General features: G+C 48.2%; 1 protein-coding gene across 2 annotated transcripts in view; it reads right to left on the bottom strand.

Moving 5' to 3' along the window:
• Window positions 1-7,330: 7,330 nt before the first annotated feature.
• Window positions 7,331-19,465, bottom strand: part of RORC (RAR related orphan receptor C) — a 111,548-nt gene continuing 99,413 nt past the window's right edge. For both annotated transcript variants that reach the window (XM_048510963.1, XM_048510953.1), the window contains exons 8-11: window positions 18,745-18,852; window positions 15,997-16,107; window positions 13,151-13,260; window positions 7,331-11,124 (exon numbers count right to left, since the gene is read on the bottom strand). In XM_048510963.1, coding sequence (XP_048366920.1) covers window positions 10,960-11,124; window positions 13,151-13,260; window positions 15,997-16,107; window positions 18,745-18,852 — 494 coding nt within the window. In that variant the 3' untranslated portion in view covers window positions 7,331-10,959. The remainder of the gene's footprint in view (window positions 11,125-13,150; window positions 13,261-15,996; window positions 16,108-18,744; window positions 18,853-19,465) is intronic.

Here is a 19,465-nt window from a genome sequence, read left to right as displayed (position 1 = left end):
GCCACTGCGAGTAGCAGAGAGCTGGACTAGATGGACTCTGGTCTGATCCAGCTGGCTTGTTCTTATGTTCTTATGTGTGTGTGCGTGGAGGGGGGATGAGTACAGTGGTGGTCAGACCATCATTATTTATTTTCTTTACTATTCCTTTATTTGTGATTTACTATTTATTTGCTAATTTTGTCTTTTGAGTCTCAAGGTATATTCGTGGTATAAACAGCAGGAGGGACCTAATAAGCAATGCAATAGAGCTAGGATTACAAAAATTAGAAAAGCACAAAACAGTTTCAGACCTCCTATGTCACTCCTCTCCTCCCCCTCCCAATGGCTTTTTAATTTAGGACCCTTCAGTCCTGTTAACTGGTAATCCAGTTCTAGCCAATTGCTTAAAGAATTGACATTTGGAAGATTTATGAGAGGATTCACTTTTTATTTTAACCTCAGCTCCTTCCTTTTCTTTGCTTAGAGAATTTTCACTCGAAAGACTCGACGGGTTTCACATCAACCCTAGTGCTGACTGGAGAAGCACTACAAACAATTAATGGGGCACGGTACCACCACAGCTACGAGCCCGCCTGCAGGCTGTCCAATCTTGTGGGGTGAACAATTCTTCTCGGGGCTGAGGTTATTGAGTTCTGGGAAATAGTGAAGGCTGAAAGGTTAACCCCACAGTTGCGATTCTCATTAATATATATTTCTCTAAGGAAGTGGGAGGTCCACATATGGATCTTCTACTGGCCTCCTCTAGCAGAGACCTCAGGTAGTGGCGATTATCACGTCTTCCCGACACCCTTTTCAGGGCCGCATTCACTTAGCAGAATTTGATGCTCCCTGTCATATCCTGAGCCAGGTGGGGACCTCAAAGCCCCCAGATCTTCTGGTTGATAGAACCCAGATCACCATTGGTACGGGCAAGTTTCTGACTGCAAGCAGAGTGTGTGTTTGAGGGACAGTCCCAGGTACGTTTCATGGGCCCATTCTCTGCCTCATGCTCTGTGGAAGCAACATTAGTCCCAGATTGGGTTGCCAACCTCCATATGAGGCCTGGAGATTCCCCAGAATCACAACAGATGAAATGGATCAGTTCCGCTGGAGAAAATGGCCACCTTGGAGTGTGGGATCTGTGACATCATACTTGACAAGATCCCTCCCTTTCTAAATCCTGCCCTCCTGAGCAGAGGTGGGATCCAGCAGGTTCTCACAGGTTCCCGAGAGTAGGTTACTAATTATTTGTGTGTGCCGAGAGGGGGTTACTAATTGGTGATTTTGCCACGTGATTTTTGCCTTAGTTACGCCCCTCCTCTCAGCAGTAGCACGCAGAACTTGAAGCAGTCTAGCAGGAGGTGCACCGGCGTGCGTGGCAGCCTGCACCTGCATGCATTCGTTTCCCGCCCAAGGACCGGCGCAGCGGCTGCATCCTTGCCACAGCCCCGCCCAGGAATGCCCCGCCCCGGAATGCCCGGCCATGCCCCCGTCATGCCCCGCCCATCCCCATTGGCGCTACGCCACAGCTTGAATCCCACCACCATGGGAACCTGTTACTAAAATTTTTGGATCCCACCACTGCTCCCGAGGCTTCTCCCTTAAATCTGCAGGAGTTGAGGTTAGCTACCTTTGTCACGGCAGAGGGGAATGATCCTATAAATGTTTCCCAAATCCCAAATCTAGGCACCTCACTGTAGAGGGTCAAATCGTCTTCGAAACACCTCAAAACATTACGGGGTCCTTTCTGGGGAGTTTCACAGTTTCCCCCCCCAAAAAATGTTTTATTTCCAGCCTCAGAATGTTTTAAACGCATCCTCTGTTTTAGCTATTCCTTTTGCTGAAAAGTTTTCAAAATGTTTTGACTTGTGCTTTAAAATGTTTCCCATGCCTCTCTGCAATCCCTGGATTTCCTCCTCAGTGCCGTTTTCTGAGCTCGCTCCGTTGGCTGACCTGTTTATTTTTGTCATTTTAAGAAAAAGAAATATTGGGGGGGGGGTCGAATCTTTGAAGCCTCATGTACACAACCTCTGAGAATTGCAGCATGACGCTTTGAAACAACGTAGCATCAAATCCATGGGAATTTTTTTTTAAGCGGAATTGGTCACAAGCTGGCCACTTGGAATCGTTTCAAGGGATTGAGTGCAGACAAACGGGGGGGGGATTAAAATGTTTTGTAAACTTGGGGGGGGGGGATTTGTGTGGAAAGGTCCGAGGTTTATCTCATCAAGCGGTCGTCTTTTTCCTCAGAAGGAAGTCACTTTGCCATTTTTTAAAAAGAAAATGGAAGCATCAATGTTTTTTAAGTTTCAGGTTCAGAGGAACACTTTCAGAGGTGGGATCCAGCAGGTTCTCACAGGTTCCCGAGAGTAGGTTACTAATTATTTGCGTGTGCCGAGAGGGGGTTACTAATTGGTGATTTTGCCACGTGATTTTTGCCTTAGTTACGCCCCTCCTCTCAGCAGTAGTGCGCAGAACTTGAAGCAGCCTAGCAGGAGGTGCACCGGCGTGCGTGGCAGCCTGCGCCTGCGTGCATTCGTTTCCCGCCCAAGGACTGGCGCCGCGGCTGTGTCCTTGCCACAGCCCTGCCCAGGAATGCCCCGCCCCCGGAATGCCCGGCCATGCCTCCATCATGCCCCGCCCAGCCCCATTGGCGCTACGCCACAGTTTGAATCCCACCACCATGGGAACCTGTTACTAAAATGTTTGGATCCCACCACTGAATACTTTGTAGACTAGATGGTATCTTGGAGCTGTGCCCGTGTGGGTGTGGCGGGGGATCCTCAGCCCTCCAAACGAACTTGCACACTTCGAATCCTTTCAAATTGTTTACCCATAAACCCCACTGGTACACAGAGCTCCATTTCTTCCTTGGTTCTTAAATAAGCGGGAGTAAAAGATTCGGTTCCACAAGCCGAAATTAAAGTCAGTTAGGCGCCAAAATGAGCATGCCCGGGCTGGACTACTGTAATGTGCCCAAGAGCTGAGAGCTAGCGTGGTGTGGTGGTTAAGAACAGGCAGACTATAAACCAGATTTGATTCCCCATCTCCTCCACATGGCGGACTCTTATGTGGTTTGTTTCCCCACTTCTACACTCCTGTTGGGTGGCCTTGGGCCTGTCACAGGTCTCTCCAAACTCTCTCAGCCACACCTGCCTCACAAGGTGTCTGTTGTCAGGAGTGGAAGGGAAAAGGCATTTGTCAGCCACCTTGAGTCTCCTTACAGGAGAGAAAAGTAGAGTATGGGCCTTTCCCCACTTACCGTTTGCTGCGCGCTACTCTCCCCAAATAGCGCGTGGTCCAGCGGCGCTCCCCACGAGTCCGGGCGGCGACAACGCAGCCGCCCCAACTCTGACGCTCTCACGTCCCCTCAGCGCGCGTCATTTCTGGCGCTGAAGAAATGGCACCTTCTGACAGTTGGGGAACACGACCCCGCGGCAGAAATCACTCGCGCTGAGAGTAGCGCGCCGCAAACGGTAAGTGGGGAAAGGCCCTATAAATCCAAACTCTTCTGTTTCTTCTTCTGCTAGGAAAGGACCACTGGCCCACAATGCAGCTACGTGTTTGTGGGCCAACTCTGGTCTTGTCGCTCCAGCCCGGACAAAAGCCAGAGAGAAATTTGGTGAATCACAAAATAATAAGCCTCCCCGCAGTGCTTTCCAAAGTTCAAACCATGAGCTCATGGAGATAGATCATTCCACTGAAATCCTACTTAACAGCTGTGCGATTGAGGTCAGCCTCATTATTGTGTTGCAGACGGGGACTTACAGCGAACGGCACCCTCGAAGACCACTAATGAAGGGTGAGCGCAAGTGGGAATCGAACTCGGCGCCTCCTAGATAACATCTCCTTTCAGACGCCCAGTGTGACCTGATCTCGTTCTACTGGTTTTTGAAATAATAATTGGAAGCTATGTATGCTTTTGAGCTTTGAGATACGGACGGGAGGCAGAGGTGGGATCCAACCAGTTCTCACCACTTCTCTAGAAGTGGTTACCGTATATACTCATGTATAAGTCGAATTTTTCAGCACATTTTTTGTGCTGAAAAAGCCACCCTCGACTTACACACGAGTCAGCTGTATTAAAAAAACATTTTAGGGTTTTTACTTTGTCGGCTGCCAGGGGGCGCAGTTTTTATGCTAGCGGCACCAAAATTTCAGGATATCATCAGGTGACACTCCTGATGATACCAGCCAAGTTTGGTAAAGTTTGGTCCAGGGGGTCCAAAGTTATGGACCCCTAAACAGTTATTGTTGAGACCACATTGGTCTTGTTGACCCTCTTTTCCACTTACAGAGCTAGTTTACTGTTTTTCTTTGAAATAAATATTCAAAAACATTTAACCTACTGATGTCTCAATTAATGTAATTTTATTGGTATCTATTTTTATTTTTGAAATTTACCAGTAGCTGCTGCATTTTCCACCCTCGACTTATATGCGAGTCAATAAGTTTTCCCAGTTTTTTTGTGATAAAATTAGGTGCCTCGACGTATATGCGGGTTGACTTATACACGAGCATATACGGTACTAATTTTTTCTGAGTGCCGAGAAGGGGTTACTAAAGCAACCTCCCTGCCCAATAGGGATTGGAGTGTGCGGTGGTGCCACTGTTTGAATCCCACCACCATCGAAACCGAATGGTCAAACCTGTACATTGCGGGAGCGGGGAGACACGGATTCCCGTGGATTCCCTTTATTGCTTTTCGAGCTTTTCGCCTTGGAATCAGAAAAAAAAGAAAGAAATATTGGATTTGGTTAAATAAGCTGCGACTGGACGGCACTTTACCACACAAAACTCCGGAACACCCTTCGCCAGGAAATGTGTCTGGCCACACCCCTTTTAATTTTCGAAGGGCAGGTGGAACCCATCCTAATTTTTGCGCAGGTATTTCAGTTCACTTGGTAACTTTGAAATAAAACTGGCGTCAATAGCTTTGTAAAGACCAATACAATTCAGTTAAAAGATACGGGCTTTCCTTTTTGCTTGTTTGTTATTTTCTTAGCTGGCGCTGCTGTTGTTAGCTCGGTTTTGCTACTCGGTGTTTTACCGTATGCGGGAATTCACCTTTGATTCTACTGCAAAGGGTTTTCGGAGGGGACAAGGAGAATTTTTTCCTCATGTAACAAAAGGGTGTTTGCATTGACTCAAATGGCTGCATCGACCTAAATGTCTGATTGTTAAAAAAAATCAGGGGTCTGACTTGCTGCAAGACACTGTTGTTGCAGACGGATGCGTTTCTTGGAAAACGATTGCACTGAAAACATCCTGGATTGGATCTGGTGACTTTCCTCCCATGTAAGGATTTCACCCCGGCGTCTTGCATCAGGCGATGCTGCTGCTGCTGTTAGAGGAATGCATTCTTGGTGGGAACCAGCCCCAAAGGAGGGTTGCCAAACTCCAGGTGGGGTCTGGAGATTTCCCCAAATTTCAATCTGTCCCTAGACCAGTGGTGGCGAACCTATGGCACGGGTGCCAGAGGTGGCACTCAGAGCTTTCTCTGTGGGCACGCACGCATAGAGTTTGTCATGTGATAATAGTGTAATTGTTTCAGGGAGATTATTAGCATTAAATCTAAGACCTAGTTTTGGGGAAGCAGTGTAGGTAACCCTGTTAAGCGCTGTAAAATCCTACTGATTTTCATGGGAAGAACGAAAGCGTGATCCTTTACCTGGGAGTCAGCTCGGTTGCTGGCAATGGGGCTTGCCTCTGAGTAAACCCTCCTAGGGTCGTGATTCACCCGTTCGAAGTGTTGCACGGTTGCTTCAAAGCAAAGCCACCAACTACCACCAAGCTTACTCCCGAGTAACGCGCGCCTCGGAGCCAACTGTTTTTTCATACTGAAACCTCAGCATTCAGGTTAAATTGCCATGTTGGCACTTTGCGATAAATAAGTGGGTTTTGGATTGCAATTTGGGCATGGTCTCGAAAAGGTTTGCCATCACTGCCCTAGACTATGGAGATCCACTCCCTTAGAGAAAATGGCTTCTTTGGTGTATGGACTCTAGGGCGTTATACCCTGCTGAGCCCCGTCTCTTCCCAAACCTCACCCTCCCTAGATTCCACCCCCCAAATCTGCAACTGGATACATTTTTAGAAATATTTTTCGCAACCTTGTTCTGGCTTTTAAAAAATTAAGCAGAAACGCCGGGGAACATAGACCAGAGAAATAAACAAACAAAACCCCCACAACCATCCATCATGTAATATATGCACCATCATTTAATTAAATTAAAAGTAGCCTAAAACTCCTCTGTTGTACAGCTTTTTAAAGAACGATTGCTCTAAACTTTTCTTTAAAATTACAGTTTTAAAACATATTTACACGACAAAAAAAATCCTATTTAAATACTTCGAACAGGTTTTTCTTTAGACAAAACAATAAACTGCAGAGGTTTTCCTCGTTTCTGAAAAACATGAAGATTGCGACGAAGACAGACGACAGACATTCTGAAAGCGGGCCTGCAGAAGCAGCTACCCAGGAAGCCAAACAGATCGAGCTTGCGTTTATCCCTCTCGTTTTTCCGCTAAGGCAAGCCACAAACGTGGATAAATGATCAATCTCCAGCAAATGTTTTGTGCTGAGCTAACTGCTGTAAACCCAACCAAGCTGGAAATGCAATTTGTCAGATTTTGCATTTGTTGTGCCCGTTGCAACTAGGGCCCTTTCCCCTCTTACCTTAAGCCCCGCGCTACTCTCCTAAAGTAGTGCGGGGTCCAGCTGCACTCCCCACTTCAGGGGCAGCGAGAACACAGCTGCCCCGGCGCTGCCTCTCTCGCGCCCCCTCAGCGCGCGTAATTCCTGGCGCCTTTTCAAATGGTGCCTTTTGATGACCCCGCGCAGAGCAGGGTCGTGGGGAAGCCGGGGCGCGCGCCAGAAATGGCGCGCGCTGGGAATTGCGCACAGCAACCCTCCGACAAGGGTAAGTGGGGAAAGGGCCTAGATTTCACCTAAGAAACGCCCCAGATCTGAAACGTTATATTTTTGGCTCCTGCCCTGCCAAAGTAGGCCGGCATTTCCAAAGCCAAATTTCACTTTCCTAACATGCCTAATGGTGAACAGGCTTTGGCGCAATGGGTCACCGTTTATGCAGGCCCATCTAAGAGTTTCCGTGTACGAGAAACAAGCGTGTGACACAAGAAAAAGAGGGTCATTAACATCAGCATCGGGCAAGGTGGGTGGTTGTTAGTGAATTCTGATTGTCTCAGGTCCTAATTGGAAATCCTGGAAAGCATGAAGATGGAGACCTTTTTTGGGGTGGGGGTGGGGGGGGGGTGGCAGCCCTGCTGACTCTGCACAGTTTAAAAAACCATCAAAGGCCCCTTTTTAACTACCAGAAGGATTTGAGAGCCTTTTGGGGAACGAGTTTGAAAATCGCCTCGATTTAAATCCTATCGATTACGATCTGAGGCAGGAAAAGATGAGTCGCTGGGCGACTTTGTGCGGGGGGGCAGAGGCGTAGCTAGGGAAAATGTAGCCCGGTGCAAAATCTGAGCCCCCGCCCCCCCCGTATGGGCGGCCACCCTCCCCCACCAAGACCAAACAACTTTTTTTGCATCAGGCCTGGAAGTCGGTGTATAGAAGGAGGAGGGGCGTGGGGGTGATTTTCCAACCCCCACGTGACTAAACGGCCGCAGCCCAGGGACGTTTGACTCCATGTGTCCCCCTGTCCGGTACGCCCCTGGCAGGGGATTGGACTGGATGACCTTTGAGGTTCCTTCCAGCTCCATGTTTCTGTTCTGGTTCTACAGTCACCTCAATGGGGATCTCTTGAAGATTTAGGATCTCTTGATGAGCACGTGGAACTCCATTACTCCACAAAACTCACTCCCATTTTCTCCAACAAGCTTAGTGCGACCTATTTAGCGTCCTGTTTGTTTCGGTGGGGAGGGCAGCTTTGGACGCATTACGGGATTCGTCTCCATTCAAGTGAATAAGGAAACCCCATGAGCACAGAAGCACCATGCTAAGGAGGCGACAAAGTTTGTGCAAAACATCGGGGGAAGGAAGCTACAGACTCGGGGCCTTCTTTGCCATCGAGCAGAGGAAAAGCCAGAACCCCTAAAACCAGTTCCGCGAAGGGCAAGAGAGATCCCAGAGAATACTGCATTACATTCAACATCTTTTACACTGAATTACATTCAAACTCCGCCCTCCCTGGAATTAGGAAGGGATTAACGTAGGGTTGCCAATCCCCAGGTGAGGCCTGGAGCCTCTTGGAATTACAGCTGATAGCCAGACGACAGAGATCAGTTCTGCCTCGGAGAAAATGGCTGGGGGGGGGGGGTTATGGTAGTGTACCCCACCGAGATCCCTCCCCTTCCCCAAATCCTACCCCAGTATCTCCAGGAATTTCCCAAGCTAGAGTTGGCAACCCTAGTACACATGTTCCAAAACGCAATAAGAAAATTTTATCTCCATCATATAAAAAACCACAAGTCTCTTTAAAAAGTATACCATTTTCTCTTTTCAAAAATAGTCTGGATACCAAGATGTTTTGGGAACATCATATCCAAAATACCAAAAATTGGCCCGGGGTGGTTGGGAATTAAAAAAGAGACAATCTAAGAAACCCCGTTATCCCAAACCCCGTTATCCCAAACAACCTCCGGGGTCATCAGAACTCGTGTGGAAAACGCTGCGTCAAATCTCTACGTTTTACTATAAATTAATACTGCCTGACTTTTAACCGACTTAGCTGAATTATTTAACTTGTTAAAAGCTAGAACAGAATGAGAGAAAGAGAGAGTTAGAGATTCCATGCACCCTAACTTATTCATAATATTTCTACCCTGTTCTTCTATCTGTTTTTCAATAACCAAATGGTACGCATCACTGATCAGCAGAACTGAGGGGTGGGGTGGGGTGGGGGGGTCAGTTGATCAAGAATCTTTGGATCACCTTAAAAATGATCCTGGTTAATTGGGCAGCAAAGATATATTTTTTTAATTTTGCTTTTATTTAAAGAGCTGATCTATAATGCAAGTACACAAGAAAGTCATGGGGAGCGGATTGCATCTGTGAAATTGAATTCCTCCCTCAGCCTTCCCATGAAAGATTGCTTCCTTTTATATTATAAAAGCAGCAACGTGCATTGTTTAAAAAACAATTTGGGGGAGGGGGCTGTGATGGATTTTCTGGGCTGCGTGGCTGTGGACTGGTGGTTTTTGCTCTTAACGTTTTGCCCGCATCTCTAGTTGGCATCTTCAGAGGCAAGGAGGGCTTGTTTTATTCCTGTACAAACTTATACACAAGCCTAAAATCCATACAAATAACAGTGCAATCCTAGATAGAGTTACGCCAGTCTAAGCACATGCATTTCAATTGGCTTAGATTGGGGTAACTCCGCCCAGGATTGCGCTGTTAAGTCAACTGAATTTCTTCAATTGAATGACTGCCCTAGGAAAAAGTAATCAATAAGGGATTGCTTGCATAATCTAACTTTCCCTGTCCAGAAAGAAGAGTTTTTAATTTCTCAGCACATTGTAATACCTGGAATTCTTTTGGGGGAAGCCATGCCAATTAAATTGGCATAAAATTAATGCAATGTAACGTGCAGTTATAAACTTAACTGCACTGCAGAGGGAAGAGTTTTTTAAAGAATAAAAAACTTGGATGGCGGCGAGTTCAAACCATTTCTAATAGCTTCCTTGGTATTCTATTCTCCTCCTACCCACAGAACAGCCCATTCATCTTGGCCGAGACTCCCTTAGAGTTTAGGGCGTGACCTCTCACTTCGCTCATGGAAGCTGGGCTGTTTATCAACATTCTATTGATGAAAGCATGGATACAGTCGTAACCCACGGCGACAGCCAAGATTACAAAATGGTTCCCACATGTTTGCCATTTTTTTTTTGACTGACCCAAATGGCATAAAGAGCTGAGGAATATCACCTTAATATCCGCGGCTGTGAGGATGGAAGCCGCCATACAAACATGGCATGGGATTGTCCGAGAGTAACGAAAATAAGAGTTTGCCTTTTGGTTATTTTTAATTAGTGGGTCAGATCCCATGGATCAGTTCTGATTAACAGCAGTGCTTTCCCCGGCGCAAGGAACCTAGATCTAGGGGGGGATCCAATACATTCTTGCTTATGCGACGCAAAAGCAGCACGGTTATTGTTATTATTATTATTGCCCAGAAGTTGCTGGCTGATAGAATCTCCTATAAGAAGTCAGTTTGCTGATACGCAGAAAGAGAAGAGAAATTATAACTCAGTTTTCAAATGAAGCGGCCAGACACTTAAAAATATAGATCTATCTTATAGAACCACATCTGTCCACAAAATATATATATCTATATATAATATATTACTTCTTAAAAACTCGGTTTTGGGGGTGGGGGAATACAGAACAGCCTGGTTGAGTCTCATGCCCTTACGTCAGCAAAATGAGGTATTTTTTTGGCACTATCCAAGCTGCCGTTTTGGCTGTGATTAACTGCAGCTAACTGGACTTCACCCATTCAACGAGACCACGTCATGGAGAGAAAAAAGGAACCGAAAAATTCCTCCTCTCGGGAGTACCCCATGGCCACAAGACCCTTGTTTAATTAACACTTTGTGCTTCAAACCGTGCCTGACCTCTCGGCGTCTCATCAGCGTTGCTTGCACCCCTCAATGTACCGTTCTTGTGAGGCGGGGCACCGCGTGCTTGCCCCGCTTCGTCTTCAGGCACGAAGCGAGTCCAATGTTGACGTACCGAAACTGGTGTCAGAAGTTGGGATGGACCCCCCCCTACCCGCCCCCCGCCCCAGGCATTCAGCTCTGCCCCCCCTGCTCCTTATCCCGCTCTTCGGACAGGAATGCACAGAAGCAGGATTTCGATTTTGGTCTCGGATTCTCCTGCCCTCTCGCACCCCCCCGCCCTGTGTTCTTTAGCGTCGACCTCGGAAGGCGACGCTGCAGACCGGAGGCAGGCAGAGAGACGGGAAGAGACCTTTGGGTGCTGCCATCCTCTTGTTTTCTTGGTGGGAGGTGTTACTCCACTGCCGTCCCCTGGGGTGGGTCACAGTCTGAACTGAACAGCTCTTTGTAGAGCGGGGGGAAGACGGCGTGGACAATGATGGGGTACATCTGGCGGAAAGAGCGCAGCTTCTCCATGTGCTGGTGGCAGAGGGTCCGAAGTTTCGCTTTCGAGGGCAGCTGCGGGAAAGGAGACACGAAAACAGAGAAGGTCATTCGCTCTTTCAAACACTTATACCCCACTTTGGAATGCCGTGCCTCAATGGGGCATGATGGGAATGTGTCACAGAGCGGCTAGCCCTGGGAGACTGGTAGGGTTCCCATTAGCCTGCTTACGGTGGAACCTTTGCCTGCTGACAATCAGCTGATTGGCGGGTGGAGACTGGGGCCAAAGGATGGGGGGAAACCGATCATTCTGGGCAGGAAAATGAAAAAGGAAAAATAAAGTCTACTTACAGGAAGTTCTGACAATAGAGTTCCTTATGATTCCCAGACCTACCTGGGAAGTCTAGGAATTGTTAGAAAATCTATGGTCAAACCTTCCTGTACGTAGAAGAAGCCTTATTTTTATTTTTTATTTTGCTCGGAATTCTGCCCCTCCACCACAAGTTTCCAGCCAGTAACCAGTCCCTAGAGACTAGAATGGTGGTATCTTTGTAGTCCACGATTTCATCTTTCCATTTCTCTACTGCCCTTCTCTCAGGTGGCGAAAAGGGGCAGTGGCCCACCTGTCTTCCTTGATGTGGTAGAGTCTAATTTATTTAGATCATAGGTTCCAGATGTTATGGACTACAGTTCCCATCATCCCCTGCCAGAATGGCTAATTGCTCATGCCGGCAGGGGATAATGGGAACTGTAGTCCATAACATCTGGAGGGCCGCGAGTTTGACACCTGTGATTTAGATCCTTAAAGCCTACTGAGGCTTACTGAATTCTCCACCAGGACAGGCAATCTCTTACTCCCACCGGCTCTCCCCTGCTGTTGCAGGGGAGGTCCCACCCAGTCACCATGTCCTCAACAACGTCCCACCCAGTCACCATGTCCTCAACATTCTAGAAATCTCCCCCAATCTCTACAGTCTTTACCATAAACACTGGGATAATTTCTAAAGCGTCATGGTGACGTTACCTCTGGGTCTCACCCACAAGTGTCACCACTATGTCACATGATGCTCCTCCTCCTCTTTCTCCACCTCCAGAAGTTTTCAGGATTGCCAGACATAATCTAAGCAACTCAAACACTCCTCCCTCCAACAGGGACCCTAAAGCATGTGGCAAAAGATTCAGGAAGTGGTTTCCTCTCTGAGGAATCCTAGAGCCCCATGAAAGTGAATTCCTTTGTGCACTCCAGATGTTATGGACTGGTTCCCATCCAGCCCCTGCCAGCACTTGGCACCAGTGGGGCTGATGGGGAATTGTATGATCCACTGTATCTGGAGTGCCAAAGGTTCGCCACCACTGTCCTAGGCCAACACTCTAGCCTGAGACTCTGATAGGGTTGCCAACCTCCAGGTGGGGCCTGGAGATCTCCTGGAATTACAACTGATCCTAATACAACAGAAATCAGTTTTCCCTGGAAACAAAATGGTTGCACAGAAGGTGGACTCTACGACTTTACGCTAAGGTCTCTCCGCTCCCCACCCTGCTTTCCCCAGGCTTCACCCCCAAAATCTTCAGATAACTCCCAACCTAGAGCTAGCAACTCTACACTTTGATCATCTTAGGCCTGGGGGGGGGGGGGGGGCACAGGTACGGACACCTTCAAAGGGACAAGACACAGAGGCAAGACCCGAGACACGGAGGCGAGACCCATTAGTGGCTTTTGGCCAAGAACGCTCTCATCCTTCAAGGCTACAGGAATCCTCCAGGAAACAGAGTAACTTTTGAGAGGGGGCCAGAGGAGGGCTATTGCCTTTATGTCTGGTTTGTAGACTTGCCAAGGGGGGGGGGGCAGCCATCTTGCTCATAATCTCTCACTATCCTACAGCAGTGCGGGAAGCCATATTTTAATTAGTAAAATAGGGGGGGGAGATTTAAACACCCTTTATCCTCCTGGTATGGTACTGATCCAGATTGGAGCCCCACCCGAAAAGGCACCAGGATAACCCGATCTCGGATTTCCCAGCAGCCTGTCGGCAGTGACTCACGGCACTCAGCCCGGGGGCAATTCCAACTTCCAACATGCAAGTCCTTGACAGCTGCCCACCTTGGCCAAGATGCCTTCCCGATGGTTCTTCCGCAGCATGTGCTTGAAGGCGAGTTCCAGGTTGTTTTGCAGCCTCTCCACCTTGCTCTTCTCCTGCAACCAGGGACGATCTGCAAGGAGGGACAGACGAGGTCAAAGGACCCTGTGAAAATCCACTATGGGTTTGGCAGGCAGAGAATGGGGTGCTCGCCTGGGGCCAACCTGCACAGCCAATCAAATCTCCAACCAATCAGAAACATGGCTGGGCAAAGGCCCCGTCTGGCTTCACCCACTTCATAAAAACACTTGGTGGGTTCTAGGAAAAGTGTTGGCCACGGCTTCTATGGGAGCCACGTTGGGAACCCCTGAGATACATTTTACAAGCAGGTTTAACAGCCCAATCCAGAATAAACATAAGCATTTATTGTCATTGTGCACGCACAACGAAATTTACAGCAGCATTCCTCGATGCACACAATTTCAGACTCATACCCCATCCTCACTTTCCCCTTCCTCCACCCATCCCTACACAGCCCCAAACACATCAACATGAAGCCGCGGAGTTCAGCATAGCCACAGCTCTAGAGTAGAAGCTGTCTCTAAGCCTCTTTGTCCTAGTTGTGATAGACCTGAATCGTCTGCCGGATGGTAACAGTTCAAAAAGAGAGTGTGCTGGATGAGACGGGTCTCTCAGAATATTTTGGGCTTTCTTTAGGCTTCGGGAATTATAGAGTTCTTCCAAGGAAGGGAGAGGGCAGCCGATAATCCTCTGTGCAGTAGTGATTACCCTTTGGAACGCCTTCCTATCTGCCACTGTGCAACTGGAGAACCATACACAGATGCAGTAGGTTAAGACACTCTCTATAGCACAGCGGTAAAAGGACACCAGGAGTTTTCCATTCAGTTGTTGTTTCCTTAAAAGTCTCAGATAGTACAGTCTTTGCTGGGCCTTCTTAACCACCGCGGCAGTCTGTATGCCCCAGGTCAAGTCCTCTTTAATCATGACACCCAGAAATTTAAAACTAGCCACCCGCTCTACTTGATCTACATTTATAGTCAAGGGCTGAATTTCTGAGCTATTCCTTCTATAGTCCACTATGAGCTCCTTTGTCTTGTTAGTATTAAGAACCAGGTTATTTTCCCTGCACCATGAGAGCAGTCGGTCCACCTCACTCCGATAGGCAGACTCATCCCCTCCAGAGATGAGCCCCACCACCGTTGTGTCATCGGCAAATTTGATAATGGTGTTACTATGATAGACAGGAGTACAATCATATGTATAAAGGGTGAACAATAAAGGACTCAATGGGCTGGTGGGTGGGGACAGCGCTGCTCTGGCACTGCCCCGCCCATTCCAAAGGGCCTTCCTGCAATGTGGGAAGTCCCCAAACCAACGCCCCCTCAAAAATCCCCCATAGGGAATAACAGATACACCACGAAAAGCGTGGCACATCTCCGAGGCCGACCCTGCCTGCGCATGGGGGCTGGGTGGGCAATGGAAGCCGACTAAGGCTGGCTCCACCCCTGCCCTGCCCCTGCCGGCACAGCTTTGTGCACCTGTTGGCCTGGGAAGGGACATTAGCTTCCAGGTGAGGCACCCAGGAGTACAGCGGCCACCTGCCAGGGCAAGTCTGCTTGCCACCAGTGCATTTGCTGCGTTCTCCGGCAGGGTGGCCAGCTCCAGAGGCCGGTTCAGCCTTTCCCCCACCCCCTACTCAGACTGGGCTGACCAGAGGCGTAGCTACAAGGGGGACGTGTGTGCGCGCGGGTTGCACCGGGCGTGCGCCTGGGAGGGAGCAAAAATTTCAGTTTTTTTGGTATTTTTTAGCATTTTTCAGTTTTTGGCCTGCAGGGGGCACACTTTTTAGGCTAGCAGCAGCAAAATTTCAGGGAGTTTTCGGGGAACTCTCCTGATGATATCACCCAAGTTAGGTGAGGTTTGGTTCAGGGGGTCCAAAGTTATGGACTCCCAAAGGGGGTGCCCCATCCTCCATTGTTTCCAATGGGAGCCAATAGGAGATGGGGGCTACACCTTTGGGAGTCCATAACTTTGAACCCCCTGAACCAAACCTCACCAAACCAGGCTGGTATCATCAGGATAGTCTCCTAAAGATACCCTGAAATTTTGATGCTGTTAGCCTAAAAACTGCACCCCCTGCAGGCCGAAAACGGGAAAAACACTAAAAAATACAAAACCCACAAACATACATGGGGGGGGGGGGAGCAAAACTCAGATTTTGCACCGGGCTCCATTTTCCCTAGCTACACCTCTGGGGCTAACCATCACAACGTTTGCATTCTGTCTGGACTCCGATGTTAGCTGATTCTCTAGGGCTACATCTTAAAAGACATGTGTCTTTTTGTAGCATGGACGATGAGACTCAAAGAAAGACCCTTCAAAAACTTGAATCAATAAACAAACTCTGAATTGTCGATCAGCAGTGTTTACTGGAAAGCAACGAAGCACCCAGGTTGTTAAAACCAGTTCTGCCAAACCTGGCTTTTGCTATCCCCTTTATCCAAAAGTTGATCCCCCCCCACTCCCGTTTTCCCAAAGAATGTGAGAAAGAGTTATTTCGGAGCTTAGGCGCCCCAAGGTTAGTGACAGACAGAGATAAAGCCACCGAGTCTCCTGTCCCCACAGAGCAATGGAAACATCCCGTTTCTCATGGGACCAGAATTGTCAGGGGTAGCCTAGTTATCTACTCATCCTGTGAAGCCATAAAATAAAGATCAAAGAAAGAATGTCCCACTGCAGCAGTGGTAACATAAAGCAGGCTGGTGACATATATCTTGTAGTGATTACATTGAGGTAGGAATGCATCTCAATCCACGAGGTGCCATCCCATCCCTGACATTTTCCTTACTTGAGTTTATGAGCACCAGCGCCGTGAAAAGGGCAATTTCGTTCTCGAAGAAGTGCAGAGAACAAAGACTGCTAGCGAAGTCGAAAATGGAGTTGATCAATTCATTACATCCTAGAAAGGGAAAAAGAACCAAGAGAAACTAAAGTTAATGACAGATCTTATCCACTTCTACAGCAATAGCTACAGTAAAACAAAAAAGGTGATAGAATGACCATAAACATTTGGTAAGGGCCATCTGAAAAACCAGAAGGAGCCGTGTGAAAGGTCAGTGTTTACCTTCCTCCTTGAAAGAATTGTGTGTTTATTGTGTGTTCCTGCATTGCAGGGGGTTGGACTTGATGACCCTTGGGGTCTCTTCCAACTCTATGATTCCATGAATGAGTTTCGCAGTACCAAGAAGGCCATGCTCTGGGTAGACAAGGTAGCCCAGCAACACCTTGGAAATCGTGTTGGTTTTTCAGGAGCTGCTGGGCTACCTTGTCTATTCTTTCAAGGAGGAAGGTGCCTTTTGCCTTCTCAGAATACTCCCTTCGACAGAGGAAGGCTTCTGACAAAGCGAGCTTTGAGTCTCAAAAGCATATATGCTGGAAAATCACGCTGTTTTTTTAAGGTGCCACTGGACTAGAATCTTGTCCATCAGGACTTCGGACTCTTCTCGTGCAGACCAACAAGGCTACGCCCCTGAAATTATCTCCTGATGGAAGACAACCTAGCCCCCCACCTCAGATGGAATCTTGGGCGCAGTCTTGTTGGCAGTTCTATACTAGGATGTAGCTAAACAATATGGCGGCCAGGACAAGCACCGAAATTGCACGCCCAACGTGAAGCATCCTCCTCCCATTGGGCTGACTGGTGTTTCCTTTCAGTTTAATTATGTTTAACTTTGGCCAGGAGAAGAGCGGCTGGCCTGGGGGGAGATTGGGGGTGGGGGCATGGCCAGGGAAGGGGCACATCTTTCCTAGCCTTGTCTCCACCCCCCCAGTTTCTTTCCAGCTGCTCCCTGGTTTGACGTTAAAGGGACAAACTGCTTAACAGGAGCAGCAGTGGTGTAGGAGGTTAAGAGCTCGTGTATCTAATCTGGAGGAACCGCTCTGCCACCGGAGCTGTGGAAGCTTATCTGGGGAATTCAGATTAGCCTGTGCTCTCCCACACACGCCAGCTGGGTGACCTTGGGCTAGTCACAGCTTCTCGGAGCTCTCTCAGCCCCACCTACCTCACAGGGTGTTTGTTGTGAGGGGGGAAGGGCAAGGAGATTGTCAGCCCCTTTGAGTCTCCTACAGGAGAGAAAGGGGGGATATAAATCCAAAACTCTCTCTCTCTTCTCTTAACGCAGCAATCTTTGGTTGGAGCAGCACGGGGCAACGGTGGGCACCCATTGCGCCCTAGCCACTGCAGCCCAGGGCAAGAGCCCTGTCTTACCCCACTCACATTACACCCTGGGTCTATACAGCGGGAATTTCATATGAACCTTCTCACTGTGTTTCACAAACACATGAAGCTACCTTACACTGAACCAGACCATTGGTCTATCACAGGCAGTATTGTGTACTCAGACTGGCAGTGGCTCTCTGGCATCTTTCCTATCACCTACTGCCTGGTCCTTTAAGGGGACATGCCGGGGATCAAACCTGGGACGTTCTGTATGCCAAGGATATGGTTTACCACTGAGAAATGGGCCCTCCCTTGTCCCAGTGAGGAAGGTGGACAATCAAACAAACAAATAAACACACGGGTGTAGCTCATCGCTTCGGGTACCCTGACCCCAGACTGTTTCAAGGTTAAAAAGTAAAGTCCAGCACATAATCGGCGAGCCAAGGGGTGAAATGCTCCCTCCTGCTTATATCGGAGAACAGCTTGCGGGGGCAGGGGAGGCAGCATTTTCAAAGAACCATAGAGTTGGAAGGGGCCACACAGACCATCTATCCACCCCCCACCCCCCAATCAGTGCAGGTTCAGCTTAGAGCATCCCAGAAAAGTGTTTTGCCAGTGAGAGGGAGCTCACCACCTTCCTTGGCAGTCAATTCCAACGTTGCACTACTCTTAATGTAAATTTTTTCCCCTAATATCCATTTGGAACCTTTCTCACCATAATTTATACACATTATTGCAAGTCCTGTCCTCCGCTGCCAACAGGAACAGCTCCCTGCCCTCCTCTAAGCGACAGCCCTTCAAATATGATGCTCCCCCTCAATCTCTTCTTCGCCAGACTAAAATTCCCAACCCCGTCAACCATTCCTCATTGGACTTCAACTCCAGATTACAGATCTTCCTCATTGCTGTCCTCTGCACCCGTTCCATTCTGGCCACATCCTTTTTGAAGAGAGGCCTCCAGAACTGTACACAGTGCTCCTGGGCCAATACTGTGGACAGCAGGACTATAACATCTTGCAATTTGAATGCTATGCCTCTGTTGATAACACCCCAAGATCGCATTAGCCTTTTTTGTCGCTGCATCACACTGGCTGCTCATATTTGACTTACTCTCCACCTGTATTCCAAGATCTTGTTCACACACACTGCTACCCAGTAGTGTATCCCCCATCCGGTATGCGTGTTACTCATTTTTGTTACCCAGATGTAGTACAAGGCACTTATCCTTGTTGAGTTACATCTTGTTCACCTCCACCCAACTGAAGTTTCTGGGCAGGCTTGTAAGGAAACATGTTACCAAAGCCTGCTTTATCCTCCCAGCCCCACCTGCAGGTTTCTTTCCATTTACTGTCCCCAAACAATGAGATGTTTTCATACCAAGGGATTTGAAGAGCTCCGGGCCTGCAAATTTGCCTTCGAAGAAGACTGTCCGGTTCTCGGAATTGAAGGCACGGCACATTCTTACCAAAACCACTTCCATGGCACCTGGGTGGGAAAAAGGTGGGAAATGGGGGAAGGAAACCCGAAAGATTTAAACACGCACACACAGACACAATTCCTTCAGGCCCCTCCTTAAAACTACCTGGAAGCTCTTGGCTATACAAACCTGAACAGAATTTCGACAGAGTAAAATTTAGTTAAGGATTAGGCCTGTACCTGTCCCCCAGCTGCAACTGACTCAGGAAATCGCCTTGTACCGAATCAGGTTACAGTATAGAATTATTTGAAGAACTGTAACACTGGGCTAAAAATATTGTTTTTATATTCTCAGTAACACCAAGTTTAAATGCTCGTAGTCATAACAATCACAATTGACACAACATCAAAACTACAGGAGTGTATCTCTATATGAACTAATAGACAGCCAGGGTGGTTAACAACAGGTGCACTCTAATTTGGAGAACTGGGTTTGATTCCCCACTCTTCCACATGAGCAGTAGACTCTAATCTGGTGAACTGGTGGGGGACCCTGGGCCAGGCACAGTTCTCCCAGAACTCTCTCAGCCCCACCTACCTCACAAGGTGCCTTTTGTGGGGAGCAGAGGAAAGGAAAGCCCAATTGCTTTTATCTTTCCGTGAAAAGCCTTTGGTGGCTGTT

The sequence above is a fragment of the Sphaerodactylus townsendi genome, linkage group LG01, assembly GCF_021028975.2.
Source record: "Sphaerodactylus townsendi isolate TG3544 linkage group LG01, MPM_Stown_v2.3, whole genome shotgun sequence".
Taxonomy (NCBI): domain Eukaryota; kingdom Metazoa; phylum Chordata; class Lepidosauria; order Squamata; family Sphaerodactylidae; genus Sphaerodactylus; species Sphaerodactylus townsendi.
This window is presented reverse-complemented; position numbering and strand designations above follow the sequence as displayed.